Source organism: Hemicordylus capensis, chromosome 10 (assembly GCF_027244095.1).
Source record: "Hemicordylus capensis ecotype Gifberg chromosome 10, rHemCap1.1.pri, whole genome shotgun sequence".
Classification (NCBI taxonomy): Eukaryota; Metazoa; Chordata; class Lepidosauria; order Squamata; family Cordylidae; genus Hemicordylus; species Hemicordylus capensis.
The window spans coordinates 30,225,433-30,244,251 of record NC_069666.1 but is presented as its reverse complement, the minus strand read 5'-3'; the positions used below and the strand labels follow the sequence as shown (position 1 = coordinate 30,244,251).

General features: G+C 53.5%; 1 protein-coding gene across 1 annotated transcript; it reads right to left on the bottom strand.

The window, feature by feature from the left end:
- Window positions 1-1,672: 1,672 nt before the first annotated feature.
- LOC128334939 (uncharacterized) lies at window positions 1,673-18,554 on the bottom strand. Its single transcript, XM_053272517.1, has 3 exons — window positions 18,316-18,554; window positions 8,602-9,071; window positions 1,673-2,787 (listed from the first exon to the last, which is right to left on the bottom strand). The coding sequence occupies exons 1-3, from the start codon at window positions 18,552-18,554 to the stop codon at window positions 2,741-2,743; spliced, it is 756 nt and encodes a 251-aa protein (XP_053128492.1). The 3' UTR covers window positions 1,673-2,740.
- Between the last annotated feature and the right edge of the window lie 265 nt (window positions 18,555-18,819).

Genomic DNA, 18,819 nt, shown 5'->3' with positions numbered 1-18,819 from the left:
AGGTGACAGGACGGGACGGGACACCCCCGCCCCATTTATGTTGTTTCTGGCAATAGCGCAGACGCAGCATGTCCACTTGGGTGCCACAATTTTATTTAGATTGCTATATCTTTTCATTCACACACGCGGATACATTATGAGCAGCACTTCAGTCATTGTGGTGTTAGATCACAAACAATTCCTGCGTTTTTAAAAATGGAATGATGGTGGTATGGCCTCCTCCGCGCTCCGCCCTCAACCCAACAGCTTTAATGACGGTAGCTGGAAAGGAAAGGAGCCGGGAAAGGGCCCGGTGTGCTCTCCCGCAAAAGTGAGAGGTGTGGAAGGCAGCTGGGCTCAGCCGGGTTAGGACCAAAGCACGCCGGTCTCAAAAGACTGAGCAGCAACCCTGAGAGTGCGCACAGGTGTCGTTCCTGGGCAACTGTCCTCAGGAAGGTTACCTGCGCGCCCCCCTCTTCTAGGCTATGAGAGCCGCATCGCTCTACTTTTAATAGGCCTACAGCCGAGAAGTGGCCTGAAGTCTGGGAACTGTGAAAAGCGATGGTCACCACCACCACCACCACCACCACCACCTAACGAAGAAGGTTTCCATTCAGTGCTCAGATGCAGCGCCAGGTCCTGCTAGGCGCCGGCCAGGGGTGTAGCTATAACGGAGCTGTAATTCAAAGAACCCGGCCCGAGCTTCTGAGGGCCCCCCAGCTCCACCCCCTCTATCTTCTTCATTATGCCTCCCACTCCAAGTGTCCGCTCGAGAGGGGGGTGAACACGGCCCCTTCCCTCCAGTTAGGTTCCTGCCGGCGGCTATGTGCGCGTCCCCCTCCCAGAGCTGAAGAGCCCGATCCAGAGGCAGCAGCAACAGCCCTTGCAGGAGGAGACAGTCCTGCAAGGGCTGGACAGTCCTGGAGTCTCTCTACCTGGGGTGCTTGCTTGGGCAGACCTCGCACCCCACCCTGCACTCGCGACCGCTCGCGACTCCATTAGAGCCGAAACACTCGTAGCCGCGCTCTCTGCCACTCCTGCAAATCGGCGCCTAGTGAGGGGCCCACCGCCTCTCCCTCTCCTTCGCTCTCGCCCCCCGCCCCCGCCACCTTCCGCCATGGGCCGGTGCATCGTTTGATCATGAAGGAACTGTTTTGCAAGGGAAGCTTGCAAAACACTGTAAATAATTTAGCATTGTATTTCAGGGGGAAATCGCTATCTTAAATCACCCCCCCATAAATGGCAGACTTACAGTAGGGGCTGGTAAGCCTACATTTTTAAAGTAGCCATATTCAAAGAGACATAGAGGTCTGTATTAATTATTAATCGGCTGGTGCCTTCCTTCGTTTCTAACTTATTATTAATTAGGCGCCTCCAGTCTTTTCGCAGAAAGCTCCGCCGAGTCAGTCGCAGCTTTAAATATGAATTAAAAGCAAATCCAAGTGACTGTAATGCGAAAATTATTCCGTGTCTTCCTTGGCAGAGATGAAGAGGCGAGCGGATCAATAGGTAGGACTTGGCTCCAAACGACAGGGGGTTATTGATAGCTTATATTAATGACGTTAATGATTGAAAAAGGAAAACAAAAACCCAACCAATTCATAAACTTTTTATCTGCTGAAGCTCTAGCCATCAAGCACGAATTAAAGGGGTAATCAGGGCATTATTTATGAATCCGGATAAAATTCCTATGGTCTCTTGGATGCTCGTGTCCCGCTGGGTCTCTACGCCAGACTAATGGGGTCTCGAAGGCACAACCGGTGCAGCCGGATCCCCAGCCGATCGGACTGAATTCCAAGGGAAGGGCGGGGCATGGAAGGCGCCGCCCCAGCACGGAGCACGGGAAACAGGCGGTCTGAAATCCAGAGGCGGAGAGAAGGGAAGCCTGAGCCATTTGGTCAATGCGATCGAAAAGGTAGAATAATCCGGGCGAAGGAGCGCCAGGAGCCCGAAAATACGAATTCGGTCGAGGGAGGTCCGAGGTGGCGCGAGAAAGAGCAGGAGGTCCTTCGCAGCACGACCTCTTAGCACACCAAATGTCCAACCAATCTTTAGCACCTGCCAGAGTGCATTTTTCGTTGTTTCTTAGTTTCTACACCAAGGTGTTAAGAGAAAGTTTCTCCGTCGGGAGGGATGCTGTTCCCTGTCCAGCCCAGCCGGGAAGGCGGGCTCTTTTTCGGATCAAAGTCAACGCCCCCCCGACCCCTGTCCATCAGCAAACCAAGCCCAGTACTGTTCTCGCACATCACTCCGCTGATGCGCATTTTAATTTGCTGTTGTTACTACCGGGACTTTTACACACAGCAGGCTTTACCACGAATTTACTGGTAGGCTTTACTGCCAACTCGAAGTTGTTGTCTCCAAAATAGCGACGCAAATAGTTGATTTTTTTACCCCGTTATAAATCGGGAAACATTCTAACCCACAGTGAAAACCCCCAATTGTGTGTGAACAGCTCTCCATAACTCGCAGGGACGTCGGGGTAAATCTGGCCGATATGTGAACGTACCCCCTCCATTTCGGTGGAGATGCGAGTTAAAGGGCTTTACAAGCCCTGCGTGAAAAACCTTAGTGGTGGCAACCCCGGGACCATTCGGATTTTAATGTATTTGTCTTCCGTGCTTTAATTGTTGATTTGCGAGAGACCTACAAGTTTAGCAACTCTCTTTTGAGTTAGGGGTGAGGAAAAAGCACCAACCAACCAGTTGCCTGTCCTGCGATCCAGTAACTCTGCTGAAGGATCAGATACAGCCTTGGCGCATTAGGCTGTCCGTACAGTGAGACTAAAAAGGACACACGAGCCGAACCCTGTAGGAGTGCAAGAGAGAACGGGGGGAGAGCGGGAGGGGGGGAAACATGTTTAGAGGCTGCAACTCAAACGAACTGCGGTGGGCGACCCAACCTGGGTCGGCCCCTACAGTAACTTACCCCCTTGATTTCAATCACCACATTTAAGAGTAACTCTGGGCAGGAGAGGAGCTCGCATTCACACAGTCTCCTTTTTCTGGAAAACATGGAGATGGCCAGACGACAACCATCTGAACATGCTTTGTTCCCGGAAATTCGTTCATTATGAATCATGAACCATCATTACACAGGGATGGAAAGAACAACGCCTGCCCTGCTTCCCATGGTTTCGTCGTCGTTTGTTTTTCTGCCATGCACAGAAAACAACAATCCGCCTTGCAATAAAACACAGGCGGACGGAGACTTCCTCTTGTGCTTACAAACCTCTGACCAGGCTTCCTTTTTTCCTATCTATCCCTTAAAATAGTTTTCTATCCCTTAAAATAGTTTTGCTAATATAATTATTATGTCTAGATCTTTCCTACTAACATCAACGTCATTGCTCTCCCTCCCTCTGGAAAGGATCAGGCCCTCTTGGAGCTGCTCCGGCCCCTTAAGCCCTCTCGCCCGTGGTGGAAGAAGCCCGGCTGCTGCTAACAGGGCCCTCCGAGAGGAGGAGCCGCAAAGGCACCCGGCTGGCCAGATATGAAGCTCTAGTGGTCAAATCCTCCCTTCTACAAGCCATCTCGTTCTTGGGTCTTTGCTGGAGCGACGAGGGGGCTCCCGAAGCCAACGAAGGTCCGCCCCTCGTGGCAGCGCTGCTACGCAGGTGACTACTGGGAGGAAGGCCCCGAAGGTCCTTTGCCCCTCCACTTCCGGGCTCACCTGCAGGATTCACTGGAAGGGCCCAAGAGGGGATCTGAGGCGGGATTTCTGACTCGTCGGGAGAGAGGCTTCCAGACCTGTCCCAGAGCTCGGGACTAGAGCAGCAATCTGAGCCCGCTTCTCAGAGGGGAGGAGGAAGCAGATTGGCAGGAATCAGTCTAAGGATGGAAGCAGCTGACTAGAGGAGCAGGTTTGGAGGCGCCTGCTTCCGAGGACTCAAACGTCATCAAACGCGTGAAATACCGGGACTCTCATCAGGAGGGCTCCCATCCTAAACGCCTGCAAATAAATCTGCAGTGGCACTTGCAATCCAGGTGAAAAAAACAGGGCCACCGTCTGGTTTTTGTTTTGTTTTTTCCCATCCGTAACGGGGTGTGTGTTGTGGTGTGTGTGTGTGTGTGTGTGTGTGTGTGTGTGTGTGTGTGTGTGTGTAAAATGGAAGGTGGGTCCTTCTGCTGTTGAAAATTAACGCGTAGTTTTCTTGAAATGCATAGTTAAGAGGGAACTGACTGAACTCAAGCCCTTGAAAATTCTCCCTCAATGCCTTTTGGGCTCTGGAACCGGATTAGAAGCCCCGAACAACCATTTTTTGGGTTGTGAATAGGCGAGGTTAACTACCAGGACCTGTTTACGGTGGAGTTGTTTCACCGCTGAAGTCCATGAAATTACTCTGGAGAAAATGAGTCGTACCTTGTTTATATTGTTAAGAATCTCTGCAAGGGAAACTAAAGGCTTATTTCTCGCATGTATATACATTTACAGTTATCATGTAACAAATGTCCAGAGATTGCATTACTTATACTCTTATTAAAGTGCCGGAGGGAAATCGCCTGAATGTTGAACTGGTTTTGTTTTTTTGTTTTTTGGGGGGCGCCTCGCACTATTTTTTTTGTGGGGGGAAGGAGGGACATAAATGCATTAATAAAACAGCATCAAATAAATAACATGGGTATTATTTCCATAGGCACACAGTGAGTCTGATTTACATATAAATTCTAATGACGGTATATCTGTGATATATGAAATACGCATTGCACTGCTCAAAGACAAACTTCAAATGACTTCTTTAATGTGCAAAAAGTATTGAAATAGCTTACACATTTTACACAAAACAAGTAAGCTAAAACAAATCTGAGCAAACATTTCCGTGCGATATACCATCTTCAGTGTTCCGTTTCGTATGCCTGCTGAAGGCACCTAAAAACAATGGCTGAGAACAGAAAGCAGCAAATGGATGACAGATGGCACACGAGCTCTTATCTATTTATATGTTTAGCTGGCATGCTAAATTGAGCACTGAGTATTTCTGTATCACACGGAAATGTTCGCTGGGTTTTGTTTTAGTTTATTTCTTTTGTGCAAAATTGGCACGTTAATATACATTCTATTAGCTGTAAATTTTGTTACAAAATTATTCGTAGTTTACCTGCCTCCAATTTTCAATACACATTGAAAATTGTGATTTCAATACACATTGAAAATAACGCTCCAAATATTTTAAAACAAATCTGATTTTTAAAAACCACCTTTATAAAAAACGGATTAAGGACAGATACTTCACCAATCATTGCCTTTAGAATGGCCCCTCATGCCGAGCCCGGAGGCGTAGCTATAACTGAGTGGATGGGTTCAAAGAACGCACCCACCCACCCACCCACGCACCCCAGCAGCTGCTCCTGAGGGGCCCCGGGCTCCAGCCCCTCCTTGTTGTCTTCCTGCTCTGCTCGCTCCAAGGGGCTGCTGCTGGGGAGAGAGAGGTGAACCCAGCCCGCCCCCTCTGCCCCCCTCACCAGCGGCTGGGTCCTGCGCGGCCTCTACCGAGGAACCTGCGGCTTCCAGCAGGCACTCCGGTGGCACCTGCCCGCCTTTGAAGAGGGATGGGAAGTTAAATGTAGTGGCTGGTTGTATTTTTTTAAAATATCCAACTGCCTTTATTCTTCATAAATGTGAGCCTAATTGAATAAAGACTCAAGTGGTTCCGTTGTATTTTGTGCCCTGTGCATCAAAACTCACTTTTTAAAAAGGAAGGAAGCGGGAGGGAGGCCGGGTCCAGGCGGGCTGCTTGCTTAGCTCGGTAGCTGCTGCCTCAGCGGGCAAAGGAGCCTTGGCGGGAGGGGGCTGGCGGCCTTTCCAAAGCGCTGCTCACAAATCCGGGGGGCGGGGCTGCTCCTTCTTTCCTCAGGTTTGACCCCCTTCGCAAGTCAGACAGTGGAGGGGCTCGAGAGGGCTCGCCTGCGGCCGCTTCTTGGAATCGATGCCTAGCTCGGCTGTCTCCAGAGGCAGGCCCTTTGGCCAGGGGCGTACCGAGGGGAGAGGGAGGGGGCCATGTTCACCCCTACCCTGCGGCCCCTCCGTGAGGGAAATAATGGAGGAAATGGGGAGGGGTGGAGCTGGGGGCCCACCCCAGGTTCTTTGAAGCCATCATCCGCTCGATTCTAGCTACACCCCTGCCTTCAGAGTTTCTGCGGGCTGGGGAATCAATGGGCAGTGGCCCCGGGGCCAGAGGAAGGCCCCGCAGGTCGAGTCGGCTTCAGTTCAGTCTCTGCCCTACACGATGGAGGAGCAGAAGCCAAGAAGTCCTGGCCAGTCCTAGGCATGACCACTGGCCTGCGAAGGCAGCGGATCTTGCCGGAGGCTGAGAGCCGCCCCATTCGGCGGCCACTCCCAAGGAGGAAGGCCGCGGCCGGCCCGCAGGCAACCGCCTGTCCCCTCCCCGGCCACAGAGGGCCGAGAAGTCCAGGGCAAGAGCCGGGCAGCAGCCGCAGCAGCGAGGGCCCAGGTAGCCTGGGCAGGAACCCGGCCACACCAAGGAGCTGCCCTCCCAACTGTCTGCCCGGCCTGTTACGGCCGCCTCCTGGGAGACCCTGCGACAGGGAGGCCTTTGGCATCGCGCTGCCTGCGCACCGGCTCTGGTTCGCCAGCCTGCCTGCCTGCCTGCCTGCGAGGCCCTTCGGTGGCCCGGCCGAGCTCTTCTGTCGGCGCGTCCTTGAGGCTCTCCGAACTGCTGCTTCCCGGGACCTCGAGTAGGGCTGCTGCCGGAGAGGGAGAGAGCGCGCGGGAGCGAGAGCGGGTGGCGGGTGCCCTGAGCAGCAGAGGGGGGCAGTTGAAGTCAGCTGACGCGGGGAAGAGAGGCGAGCGGGCGCCACCAAGCAGCCCCACCCTTCGAAGATCACCCCACAGGCTCACACGCTCACAAAGCTCATCCCAAGCCAGGCAGGCGGAGGAAGCGCTTCGACGACCCATATTGAGCCCTTCCCACAAGGCGGCGGCGGCAGAGGAGGAGGAGGAGTTGCCTTCCGCATCGACCCAGGGCGATGGCCCTTCTCGTCAGTATCCTTCTTTTGGGATGTTCCGACGTTCGGCCAGAACCCCTTTAAAGCCGAGGGGACCAGGAAGGAGGAAGCCTCGCTGGAGAGCAAGGAAGCCAAAGCAGAGCGCCGGCGGGCTTTCCGGCAGGTTTCGGAGAGAGACAGGGGGGGGGGCACTGAAGCCTGCTGGGCTGGGCACGCGGAAGGCCCCGGGCAGCCCTTCCAGCAAAGGCTCTCTGGGCTGGGGCTGGGGAAAGTCCTCCTGGGAGAGCTGCTGCTAGGCGCAGGCCTCGAGGGAACCTTGGGGTGGACGCTGCTGAAGAAGACCGCTTGTGGGTACCGGAGGAGGCCTGGCAAGAAGTCCCCAGCAGAAAGGCCGAAGGAGCCCCCGCCCAGCGGCGGAGCCCTGCTGGCAGCATCTCCTGAAAGGCCCCTGTCGGGAGTTCTGGCTGTGAGCTCGCTGCTGCCGCCAATCGCTGCCATCAATGGTAGGAGCAACTGCCCCGTTAAGAGATCATGCTTAAGATCCGGGCAAGAAAGCGATGAGAGGAGCCCCCCCCCACCCATGCCGAAGAGCGGCTCGATCCGGACGAAGGAACTGTCGCACCTGCTACCAGCTGGCACTAGTCCGCCCCCCCCGCCCCCCGCTCGTTTGCCCAGCGCTCGAACTGGGGTTAGAAGGTGGCCAGATTTGGCTTTTTAAAAGCCAAATTTTGGGTTACGTCCCATTTGACTCACGAGTATACCCCTTAGGTTCTGGCCACCTTAGACTCATTTCCGCTTTGGCCCAGAAATCGCAGGGCTGCCTCCAGTGCGGTCCTCCGAAGAAGGGCCCCTTTGGCACCCCACTGGAAAGGGTCATCTTGCTCCTTTCAACAGGGCACCACAAGGATGGCCGGAGCCTGAATTACGAATCTTTGCTCCGGCCCGAAAGTCGGCAGCACAAGAGGCAGCAGCAGGAGGACAACCGTGGCCCAGCTTGCCAGACAGGCGGCCGGCCCCGGCGGCACGGAGCGGCTTCCGAGGAGTCCAAGCGGGGCCACCTTTCTCCAGACATTGCTCCTCCTCGTGACGACAAGAAGGAGGGAGGGAGGGCGGGCATTCTTCTACCGGGCGGGGGGGATAAGCTCCTTGCACGCCCTGCTTCTTAACCGTCCAGCGGGAGGCGTCCTCTCCCCGCAGCAGGCGGGAGGCCGGTAGCCTCTCCAGGGCCTCTCGCAGCCTCTCTTCAGGCCTGGACGCGGCTGGCCCGTCCTTCCCTTTTACATGTCTCATCCAACTGCGCGCGCGGGGGGCGGCGGGAGGGGTGTAGCCTCCTCCTCCCTCCTGCCGGCCAGACTTTGTCCCATCTCTGACTCGAAAGGCGGACCTGGGACTCGCCCGCCAGTCCTCCCTCCAGCTGCCCAGCGAAGCGCCCTGGCGGACTCAGAGGGGGGGGGTGGGCTTGCGCAGGGGCCCGCCGCTGGCCGGAGTCGGAGCGGAGTCGGCTCCAGAGAAGTTCGGAGGAGCCAGGCTGCGCCGTCGGGCTCTGGGGCCTGACCTGACCCTCGCGCTCCCCTCCGAGCCTCTGCATCAGGGCTCCTCTGGCGGCAAGCAGGATTCCCGCCCCTCTTTGTCCCGCCCGCTCTAGACTGAGGCTTACCCTCCGTGGCCTCCGAACAGCTTGGCAGGTCTGGCGACATCCCACTCCCGAAGAGCAAGGCCCATCCGTCATCGCGCTTCAGCTGGGAAGGGGGTCGGAGGAGGCCCTCGGACGCGGGCCGGCAGCTCTGCCCGAGGTCCAAGCCAGGCCGGCCGGGCCCCTTCACGGCCTCTGGAGAGCTGCTGCCCCCGCCGGCGGCGGGGTGTTCCCTGCGGCACCTCGCAGCCAGCCAGCGGGCCAGCCGGCCATGCGGCGATCTGCGCTCCAGGCCACTCTGCCCCCGCCCAGCCCCAACCACCGCAAGCCTCCCGCGCCGGCCCGCTGGCTGGACAGCGCCGTTGGGCCGGCAGCAGCCTCCCTTCTGCTCGCCTTGCGACGTGCCTGCGAATGGCCGCCTGCCTCCTTCTGGGCCTGTCAGGCGAAGCGAGGAGGGCGATCGCGATGCAAATAGACTCGGCTGCAATCGAAGCCTTCGATCTCCCGGAGCGGAAGTGGCTGTCAGCGCGCCGCACCGCACCAGCCTGTTCCTGGGGTGGGCCTCCCCTCCCCCCCTCCCCACCGGCACCGGCCGCCTCCTCTCCTGGCGTAATTCTCTCTCTCTCTCTCTCTCTCACACACACGCCTCATGTTGCCGCTTGCGCGGGTTAGCACGCAGCAGCCCAGCACGTGTGAGCGAGTGGCGGAGGTGCCCCCAGCCCAGATCTCTGGGGAACGGGGTTGTCAAGAATCTGCAAGTCAAAAATATTGTGTGTCACCATGTGTGTAGGGGATGATGCTTAACTGGGGGGGGAGGGTGTAGCTAGAGGGGAGGGGCCATGTTCTCCCCTCTGATTTCGCTCCCAGGTTGACACCCCAGCGAAGGACACCAGTTAGAGGCCAGAGGCGACGGCGGGCGAGGCGTCCTCCCCAACCCCTCCTGGGTCAGCGACTTCCTTGCTGTGCAGGCTGCAGCCCTGCTGGCTTCCTGGGCAAGCCCTGAGTCAGCTGCACGCAAATCTCTCCTGCTGCTGTGACTCCTCCTTCCAGCAGCAGACCCGAGGCTGACCCTGGATTTCATTTTATTATTTATTTATTTTATTTAACATGTTTATATACCGCCCAAAAGAAACACAAGTCTCTGGGTGGTTTACAGGTGGATTCCCCACCGAGCCTGACGCCAAGGGCTCCCCCCTTCGCCCAAAATCACACAGCCCCGGGACCTGGCAGCATTCTCCTAGGAGCCCCTCCTCAGCCTCCAGTCTAGCCCAGACTGGACCCCGCCCACCGCATACACCCCCCAGTAAGCCCCAACAATGCATGAAGGAAAAAGAAGGCGTTGGCGCTGCTGTGGGCCCCACACTACACTAACTAGCCCTTGGGCCACCTAGGCAGGCAAGGCTGCAGCCACATGACCACCAGGAGAGAGAGAATGTCCTACCTGATGCATCAGCCTCCCTCTGGAAGAACCGAGGAGCCCAGCACTTGTTCTTCTAGAGGAAAGAGCTGGTGTGAACATAACATAAGACCATAAGAACAGCCCAGTGGGATCAGGCCCCCCAAGGAGGCCCATCTAGTCCAGCACCCTGTTTCCCACAGTGACCCACCAAAGGCCTCTGGGAAGCCCACAGGCAAGAGCTGAGGGTGTGCTCTCTCTCCAGCTGTTGCTTCTTTGCAATGGTATTTAGAGGCATTTTGCCTCTAAGCAGGGGCGTCGCAAGGTTGGAGTGGGCCCAGAGACAAGATTTTAAAATGCCCCCCCTCACTGAAGCTTTGGATGATGCAAGTCATTTAACAGTACTAGAAAAAGACATGCTGTTCTGGTAGCTCCAGGTCTTAACACTCACATCAATTTCGGAGGATGAATACAACTGAAGGAAGCTAGGGCAGGTGCGCGGCTGTGGGAGTCAGTTATGTGACTTGCCTCTGTGGGGGGCCAAGGCAGTGGGCCCCCAGACAACTGTCTCCCCTTGCCCTATTATAGTTACATCCCTGCCTCTAAGGCTGGAGGTGGAGATTACTGTATAGACTAGTAACCATTGAAAGACTTGTCCTCCATGAATTTATCTAAGCCCTTCTTAAAGCAATCCAGGCTGTTGGCTGCCACCACATCTTGTGGCAGAGCATTCCATAGGTTAATTATGTGTTGTGTGAAAAGTACTTCCTTTTGACAAGCCTAAATTTCTTGGCAATTAGTGTTTCATAGGATGACCTCTGGTTCTAATGTAATGTGTGTAAATAATACCATCTTATTTAGGTATTATTTCTCTGTGTAAAGTGCCCTGAGCCATATTGAAAGGGCGGTATAGAAATTGAATTAATAATAATAATAATAATAATAATAATAATAATAATAATGTGAGAAGGAGAAAAATTTCTCTCTCCCACTCTCTCCACACCATGCATAATTTTATAGACCTCTATCATATCTTATTTATTTATTTATTTATGTAAATAAATATGTATGCCCTTCCCCTCCAGTACACTACTGCTCAGGGGTGACTCACAACATTAATAAAACAGATACAATGCAAAATAAAAGATTAATAAATTTAAACAAGTTAAAAGACCAGGTTAAAACCACATTCACAATTATAATTTTTAAAAAAGTTTCAAATTAAAAATTATTTTAAAAAGCTAAAAACTGAGGACTATGAAAACTAAATAACCTTTCCCTTCTCTTTTTCTTCATCTTTCTTCTAAGTTTTAATTTAGAAAAAAGACAACTAAGGGGTGGAATAAAATTATGCATGATGTGGATAGAAAGAGCCCCAGTGGTTGAAGCCTTCCCTCCTAAGGAAGGAAGGACCGCCATGAGCTTGGTTGCCATCTTCTGCAGCTAATCCCTTTCTGCACCTTTGAAGTATGGTGACCAGAACTGTACACAGTACTCCAAATGTGGCCGCATAATAGATTTGTATAAGGGTATTATGATATAAGCAGTTTTATTTTCTATCCCTTTTCCTGATGATTCCAAGCACGGAATTGGTCTTTTTCACAGCTGCCGCACATTGAGTCAACACTTTCAACCAATATCCCTCTCCTGGTCAGTCGCCGACAGCTTAGACCGCATCAGCATATATGTGAAGTTGGTGGTTTTTGCCTCAATATGCATCACTTTACATTTGCTAACATTGAACCACATCTGCCATTTTATTGCCCATTCCCCCAGTTTGAAGAGATCCTTTTGGAGCTCCTCGCAATCTGTTTTGGATTTCACTACCCTAGATAGTTTGGTGTCATCTGCAAATGTGGCCAATTTGCTGCTTACCCAAACTTCTAGATCATTTATGAACAAGTTAAAGAGCACTGGTCCAAGTACCGATCCCTGGGGGACCCCACTTCCTACATACCTCCATTGTGAAAACTGTCCATTTATTTCTACCCTCTGTCTCATGTCCTTCAACCAGTTCCCAATCCACACATGAACCTGTCCCCTTATCTCATGACTGCCAAGTTGTGGAGGACTTCCTAGGTTTTCTAGCTTGTTAGATTCTATCCCTTCTTTAACATACAGTTCTGCTCCACTCCCAATTCACCCCTCCCTGTCCTTTTTATAGAGTTTATATCCAAGAATAAGAGAGTCCCCCTGGTTCTCACTGTCTCACCATGCTTCCATAATGCCCACTATATCTATGTTTTCATTATCAGCCAAGCACTTCCACTAGCCTATCTTGGCTCGGAGGCTTCTGGCATTGGCATATAAGCACGTATATGCTGAATCTTTTACCTGGTGTGTGCTATCTTTCTTATGGCCATTTGATCTCTTTGAGCAACTAGCACAACCTTCTGTCTGCTCTTTACCTGGTTCCACTCTGTCCCCTTCTAGTTTATATAAGCAGAGGTGTAGCTATAATTGAGCAGATGGGTTCAAAGAACCCAGCCCCCCAGCAGCTCCTGAGCCCCCCCAGCTCCACCCCTCCCTATTTCCTTCATTATCTCCCTCACTCTGAGGGGCCTCTGGGGAGAGGGGAGCATTTACACCCTCACACTTTAAGGGATGACATTTGTGGAACAGGATACTGCCCAATTCATGTTGGCTACCCCCACAGGCATCATTTTGATTTTAAGTGCCAGCAGTCTGTTTCCATCTTGTTTCAAGTGGAGCCTGTCCTTTCTGTACAGGGCTTCAGTTGCCCCAAAAGGATCCCAGTGCCTAACAAATAGAAACCTCTCCTCCAGGCACCAACCTCTCCTCCATGCATTGAGACCCCTCAGCTACACCTGTCTCACTGGCCCTGTGTGTAGAACAGGTAACATCTCTAAGAATGCTACCTTGAGGGTCTTGGATTTCAATATGCTATATAGCAGCTTACAGTTTGCCCTGGCCGCCGCCTCATTTAGAGCGTAGGCTTCAAATAGAGGCAACCAGGCTCAACAAGAAGGAGGCCCTCCCACCAGATGTGACTCACTTCAGCCCTAGCTAGCTTCTCCCACTGTTTCTGCCCAAGCAAAACAGAAACGAAAACTGAAAGCCATACAGCCACCAAAACAAACCCTGGCCACACACACACTTCTCCTCTAAAGAGATACCAGCCGCTCAAAATTAGGGATGTGCGAAACGTTTCGGATACAAAACGTTTTGTACCCAAAACAGCCTGTTTTGGGTGTTTTGTAGACAAAACAAAACACCCATTTTCCAGATCCAAAAGTTTTGTATACAAATCAAAACGCCCCTGTTTCGGCTACAAAACGTTTTGTTGTTTCGGACCTCCATTTTGTGGTGATCTCTGAGTCAGTCTCCATTTTGTGTTTGACATCTCTTCGAATTGGGGTGGTTGCAGAGGCGTAACTAGGGAAAACGGCGCCCGGGGCAAGCACTGAAATTGCGCCCCCCGCCCCCCCGCCGCCCCCCAACATACATCTGACTGACACACATGTTTCAGAAAACTTATTTATTTTTACATTCTATATCCCACTCTCCCTCCAAGTAGCCCAGAGTGGTGCACTGCATACTTAGGTTTTTCCTCACAACAACCCTGTGAAGTTGGCTTGTATCTCAAACATCAGAATTATGATGCAATGATGATACATACTACATTATACGCCCCCTTTTCAACATTAAAATAAAAGGGAAAAAGATCTGCTTGTTCCCCAACCCCCCACCTCCAACGCCAATGACAAACGCTTGATTCAGCTTGATTCAGCCTGTGATCGACACCCTACACCACACCAGCTCCTCCAAACTCCAGGGAAATCACTGTGTCTGAGGACTGCAAAGCGCTGGGGAGAAAAGCTCTTGTCTCACTCTCAACAGCACGCAATAGGATTCAAAAGCCCTCAGCCACAGAACACACAAGGCATGGGGAATCCTCCTTCCTCAGCCAGCTGGCTAACAGAGGGTCCCCGAAATACTGCATTTGGCGGAGTTGGGGTGTGTGTGTCACGAAAGCACCCTCCCTTTTGAAATGGGCAACAGTTTCTGGGAGCCACCAACACCCCACCAGTCACTTGATTCCAGTGTGCGTGCAGTCCCGAGGCGCCCAATAGGTGTGGGGGCGGGGGGGCTGCCTAACATATACCCACAGGCAGGTAGCCCTAGGGACAAAGGAATGGAGTGGAGCCGTTTGCAGCCAACGGGTGCTGCAGCTCTCCATCAACAAATCGGCACCCTGAGTCTTTTTCGACAGGGCGGTGCAGTTTAAACAGGACTGGAGCCGAGGAGAACTAGAAGTCCATCACAAGTTAAACGCGATCTATTCACACGTGCTCAAAAAGATGCAAGAAAACTGGGCAAGCAAAATGTTTGAAAGAATCTCATTATGCTCTGCTGTTGCGCCCCAGCCTCCACTCTGCCCCAGCAGCAGGTCTCTGTGTGCCACCCTGCTGCTTGCTCTCCCTCCCATTGCAACGCCCGCCCCCCGCCCCTTTTCGTGACCTTTGCCCATCTCCTCCACTTACTGGAGTGCGTATACTAATGCAGCCAGTGCCCAGTGGACAAAAACATGAACAAAGACAGCAACACACAGGCAGCAGCCGGCAGCAGCACACGAACAGCATGCAGTGACGATGCGAATGCCCAGCCCAGAAGTTGCTGCTCCTCTCCTGAATCCTCGTGGTCTCTGCAGGGACGTGCAGCACAGCGCTGACTGAACCGGCAGGAGCATGCTCACGCCAGCCAATGGGAGTACCTACCCGCCGCCGCACACCGCCTAGAGATCTCGCAAGTGCACTGCTGCTGCGGTGTGGTGGGTGCGGGTGCCAGGTCCGCCCACCACCCGGGCGCCCTGGAGCCAGAGGGAGATGCTGCCGCCCACACAGAATTTTTCGGGGAGGTTTTTTTAAAAACAACAACCATGCAGGCAGCGAGCTCCCAGGCCAGACACGCATGCGCGGCATGTCCTCCTCCCGACGCATGCGCGACTGGCGGCAGGGCGCACCAGGGAGTGAGCGTCAGAGAGTCGGACGCCGCGGTGCCCAGTGCCGGAGATGAGCAATGGGGGGGGAGGGGGACTGCTCCTTGTGGACTGCTGCACAAATCAATCAATCAATCAATCAATAAAAATTTCGGAAAAAGTAGGGGATCGGTGGGGGCACTTTTTGGCGCTGCCAAGTGGCGCCCGGGGCATGTGCCCCCCTGCCCCCCCTATCGTTACGCCCCTGGGGAAGGCAAATTAAAAGAGACAACTGTGCTACTATTTACATGAGTAGCAATAAAATGCTGTGTATATATTTTTAAAAAATTAAATATTTGTTTTAATAGGATGTAGAGATAGAACAGCAATAAAACTTGCATATTTATTGTTTAAAAAATAAAATGTTTTATTTTAAAGAAAATACATTTGTCTTGCTTTGAATATTCTTTGGGTAGAGTTGGGTAAAAAGATCTTTGGGTCAAACTCAGCTACAGAAAAGACTCTCTTGGCCAGTCCACTCAGGGCCAAGAGATGTTTGAGAGGTTCAAGATGTAGCTCAAGATAGACAGTTCCTTGCCAGGAGGCTCATACAGAGCTTGTCTGCCCCAACATGTATGGCTAGGAGGCTGGATTTTGGCCATGAAGAGGGATCTGCCCCATGTGGAAGAGGATGGAATGGTGATGTGGAAGAGGAAGCTTGATTTAGGGCAGGGCTGCACAACTCCAGTCCTCCAGCTGCTGTATGGCTACAGTTCCCATCAACCCTGACTATTGTCTACTGCGAACACTGGGGACTATGGGAGCTGTAATCAAACAACAGCTGGAAGGCCCAAGTTCGAGGCCAAATGTTATTCTCCAGCCCTCTTATTTTCCACCAAGAGCCAAAGCAGCAGCAGGAGGCTTAGATCCAGGCGGAGGCAAACTGAGTGACTGATTTGGCCCTGGGGAAACAGCTAGGAGGTGGCATCTCCATTTCCTTTGCAGGAAGAAAAGCCGTGGGGGTGGCTCTCTGTAGAGCATGACAGGAAAGAACCAAAAAAGGCAGCCTCCATATCAGGCCACCTCCCAAGACCTTCCAGCCTTGCTTGTACTCTGGCAGAAGAACCCAAGGAGACCACCTTTATATCATGAGAGCTCTGTATCAGACCTCCACCCAAGGCAATCCATCCCTGCTGATACTTCAGGGAAAGAGAATGAAGAGGCCCCCTACATAGCAGGCCTCTTCCCAAATGCAGGATCAGCAATGAGATTAGACCTTTAGCTTCCAGGCTGTTTTTCTGCTGGAGAAGAGAGAAGAAGGAAAGCCTGAAAGACAGCACTTGTCACTGCAGATGTTAGATTTGATAGGACAATGAAATAAGACAGCAATGCAGGGACCACTGCATTAGCTACACAACTCAGTGGTTGAATGCCTGTCCTTGACCATCTCTAACAGCCCTTAAAGATGGTCAAGTGTAAGGACAAGAATGTGTTTGCTCTTGAGGCTCATTGTGCATGCACTGAGAAGAATCATTAGAATCAATGATGGCTCAAGTTTTCAGGTTTTGATCAACAACCATGCCTAGATGGTACAGTGTTCCTTTTAACAGGGATTTCCAGATATTGTTGACTACAAGTCTCATCATTCCTGTTTGGACAGGGGCGCAATTTCAGCGCTTGCCCTAGGCGCTATTTTCCCTAGATACGCCTCTGGCCTGACCTCTGCTTTAGAGGCTGGCGGGGGATGGGTGGGGGAGGGGGGAAAGAAATATGTGGGCTGGGAATATGTTGAGTTGCTGCTGAAATGTTTCTGCTTCTGCATCTTTGCATAAACGGACCTGTTTTATATTCTTACATTCTTGTGAGTTCAGTTGCTGTTTGTGCCCTCAAGAAACCACCTGTTAAAAATACTGCATTTTTCAGTGTGTGTGTGTGTGTGTGTGTGTGTGTGTGTAGGGGGATGATGCTTAACTTGCAGTGGGGTGGGGGTGGGGGGGCTCCAAAGGCCTTTAGGTCCATGCACCTCTGCAGGGGCGTAGCAAGGTTGGAGTAGGCCCCGAGACAAGATTTTAAAATGCCGCCCCCTCACTGAAGTAAAATGCATGTATGTGAGTGTATGTATGTCTGTCTCCTATGTGCTGCAATAGAACATCATCCTAAATTATTTTTTTTAAGGTTTTGTAACTTGTGGATGATGCAAGTCATTTAATGGTCCTAGAGAAAGACATGCTGTTCTGGTAGCTGCAGGTCTTAACACTTACATCAGTTTCAGAGGATGAATACAACTGAAGGAAGCCTGGGTGGGTGCGCAGCTGGGGGAGTCAGTCATGTGACTTGCCTCTGGGGGGGCCCCAAGGCAGTGGGCCCCCAGACAACTGTCTCCCCTTGCCCTATTATAGTTACGCCCTGCACCTCTGCTTGGAGAAGCCACTGCCAGTCTGGGTAGACAACACTGAGCTAGATGAACCAACGGTTTGACTCGGTAGGAGGCAGCTTCCCATGCGATGCCGGGTCTTCCCCTGCTCATTGAAAGGAAATCCCCACTTGAACAGTGGCTGAGTTCGTGGGGGTGGACAAGAAGGGCGGAAGAAGAAGAAGAAGGCTCCCTGGCCCACGGAGAGCTCGCAAGGGGCGGGGCCTCCCCCTCCCCGTTTTTAAGGGTTCGGAAGCGGGGCGGGGCTCCCACTGCGAGGGGGCGGTCGCCGTTTCTTCTCTCCGTGACCTCAGTGGCTCCCTCCCCCGCGCCCGCTGCTGCTGCAGCTGCCGCCAGCCCCGCGATGAGTCAAGGGCGTGCGCGTGGGCGGATACACGCAGGGAGCGCGGCGCCGATGGTAGCTGCCCCACCCTCCAGCATTGCTGCGCCACTCCCACTTGCCCCCCGCCCGCCCGCCCGCTTCAAACCCCCCAGATCTGGTAATAACACGCCGATGGCTCAGAAGCGCTGGAAAGCCACTGCCGGGCAGAGATGGGGGGCTCTTGGGAGCGGGGCGAGGGCAGCCTCCCTTCAGCCTTCATAGGCAACCTAGCCCTGCCATGCTCGGGGGCGGGGGCAGTCTAGAGGCGTCTCTCCAAGGGGTGGATGATCGCGCATACGGAGCGGGGAGGCGGGGGCGCCACGGTGCCTGTCCAGCAGCCTGGCACAGCGCTGCCCCTCCCGGGGTTGCTGCTGCTGCTGCTGCTGCTGCTGCTGGTGTCTCCCTTGCGCTTGCCTCTGTGTTTAGATGTTGAGCCTCACTGGCGCAGCAGCAGGAGCCTCTCCGGCTGCGGCGGGGACCGTCCCCAACCGCTGCAAACCACCGGCTCAGAGCCGCCTTTTCCCTGCCCGGGTCCAGTCTCCCGCCGCCGCCGCCGCCACTGCTGCTTACTCAGCCCGCGAGTCACTCAGCACTCGGCGGCGCCCAACCTGCGCCGGCGGAGAGAGCCGAGCCTGCGCGACGGCGTTTTCTGCCGCTGCAGTACGCGGTGTGCTGCCCCCTGCCGGCCTGGTTGTGCTGGTGCTGCCGAGTCAGTCGCAGCTTTCCTTCCCGCCAGATCAGCCCCGCAAGAGCGCGGCAGAAACGACGGGAAAGCGCCCAACCCAGCCGAGCTCCTGCGCAGGCTGGCAGCAGTGGGATCGGGGAGGGGGAGGTCGAAGGAGCGCATCCTTGTTTGTTCCTTTTGTAAACTGCTTTCAGGACATTTGTCAGTTGAGCTATATATACAGTTAATTAAAAATTAAGTGTCAAACCCAACACCCCTAGCATGACACTTCTGGACACTGTGGTGGGTTCCTCTCACACACATTTTAATCTTGACTCTCTTCCCCCCCCCCCCAGCTCAGGGAGGGAGGTGCACAGGGGTGATGGGCCGTTGTCCCAGCTTATCCTCACAACAGCTTCCTGAGGCAGATTAGGCTGAGAGAGCATAG

Excerpts from the sequence above, each read along its gene's own strand:
- LOC128334939 (XM_053272517.1), bottom strand. The coding sequence starts at position 18,554 with ATGCGCTCCTTCGACCTCCCCCTCCCCGATCCCACTGCTGCCAGCCTG. Across the intron at positions 9,072-18,315 it reads GGCTCTCTCCGCCGGCGCAG|GCTTCGATTGCAGCCGAGTC; the intron begins GTTGGGCGCCGC and ends GGGAGATCGAAG. Across the intron at positions 2,788-8,601 it reads CTGTTCGGAGGCCACGGAGG|GGTTCGGCTCGTGTGTCCTT; the intron begins GTAAGCCTCAGT and ends GCACTCCTACAG.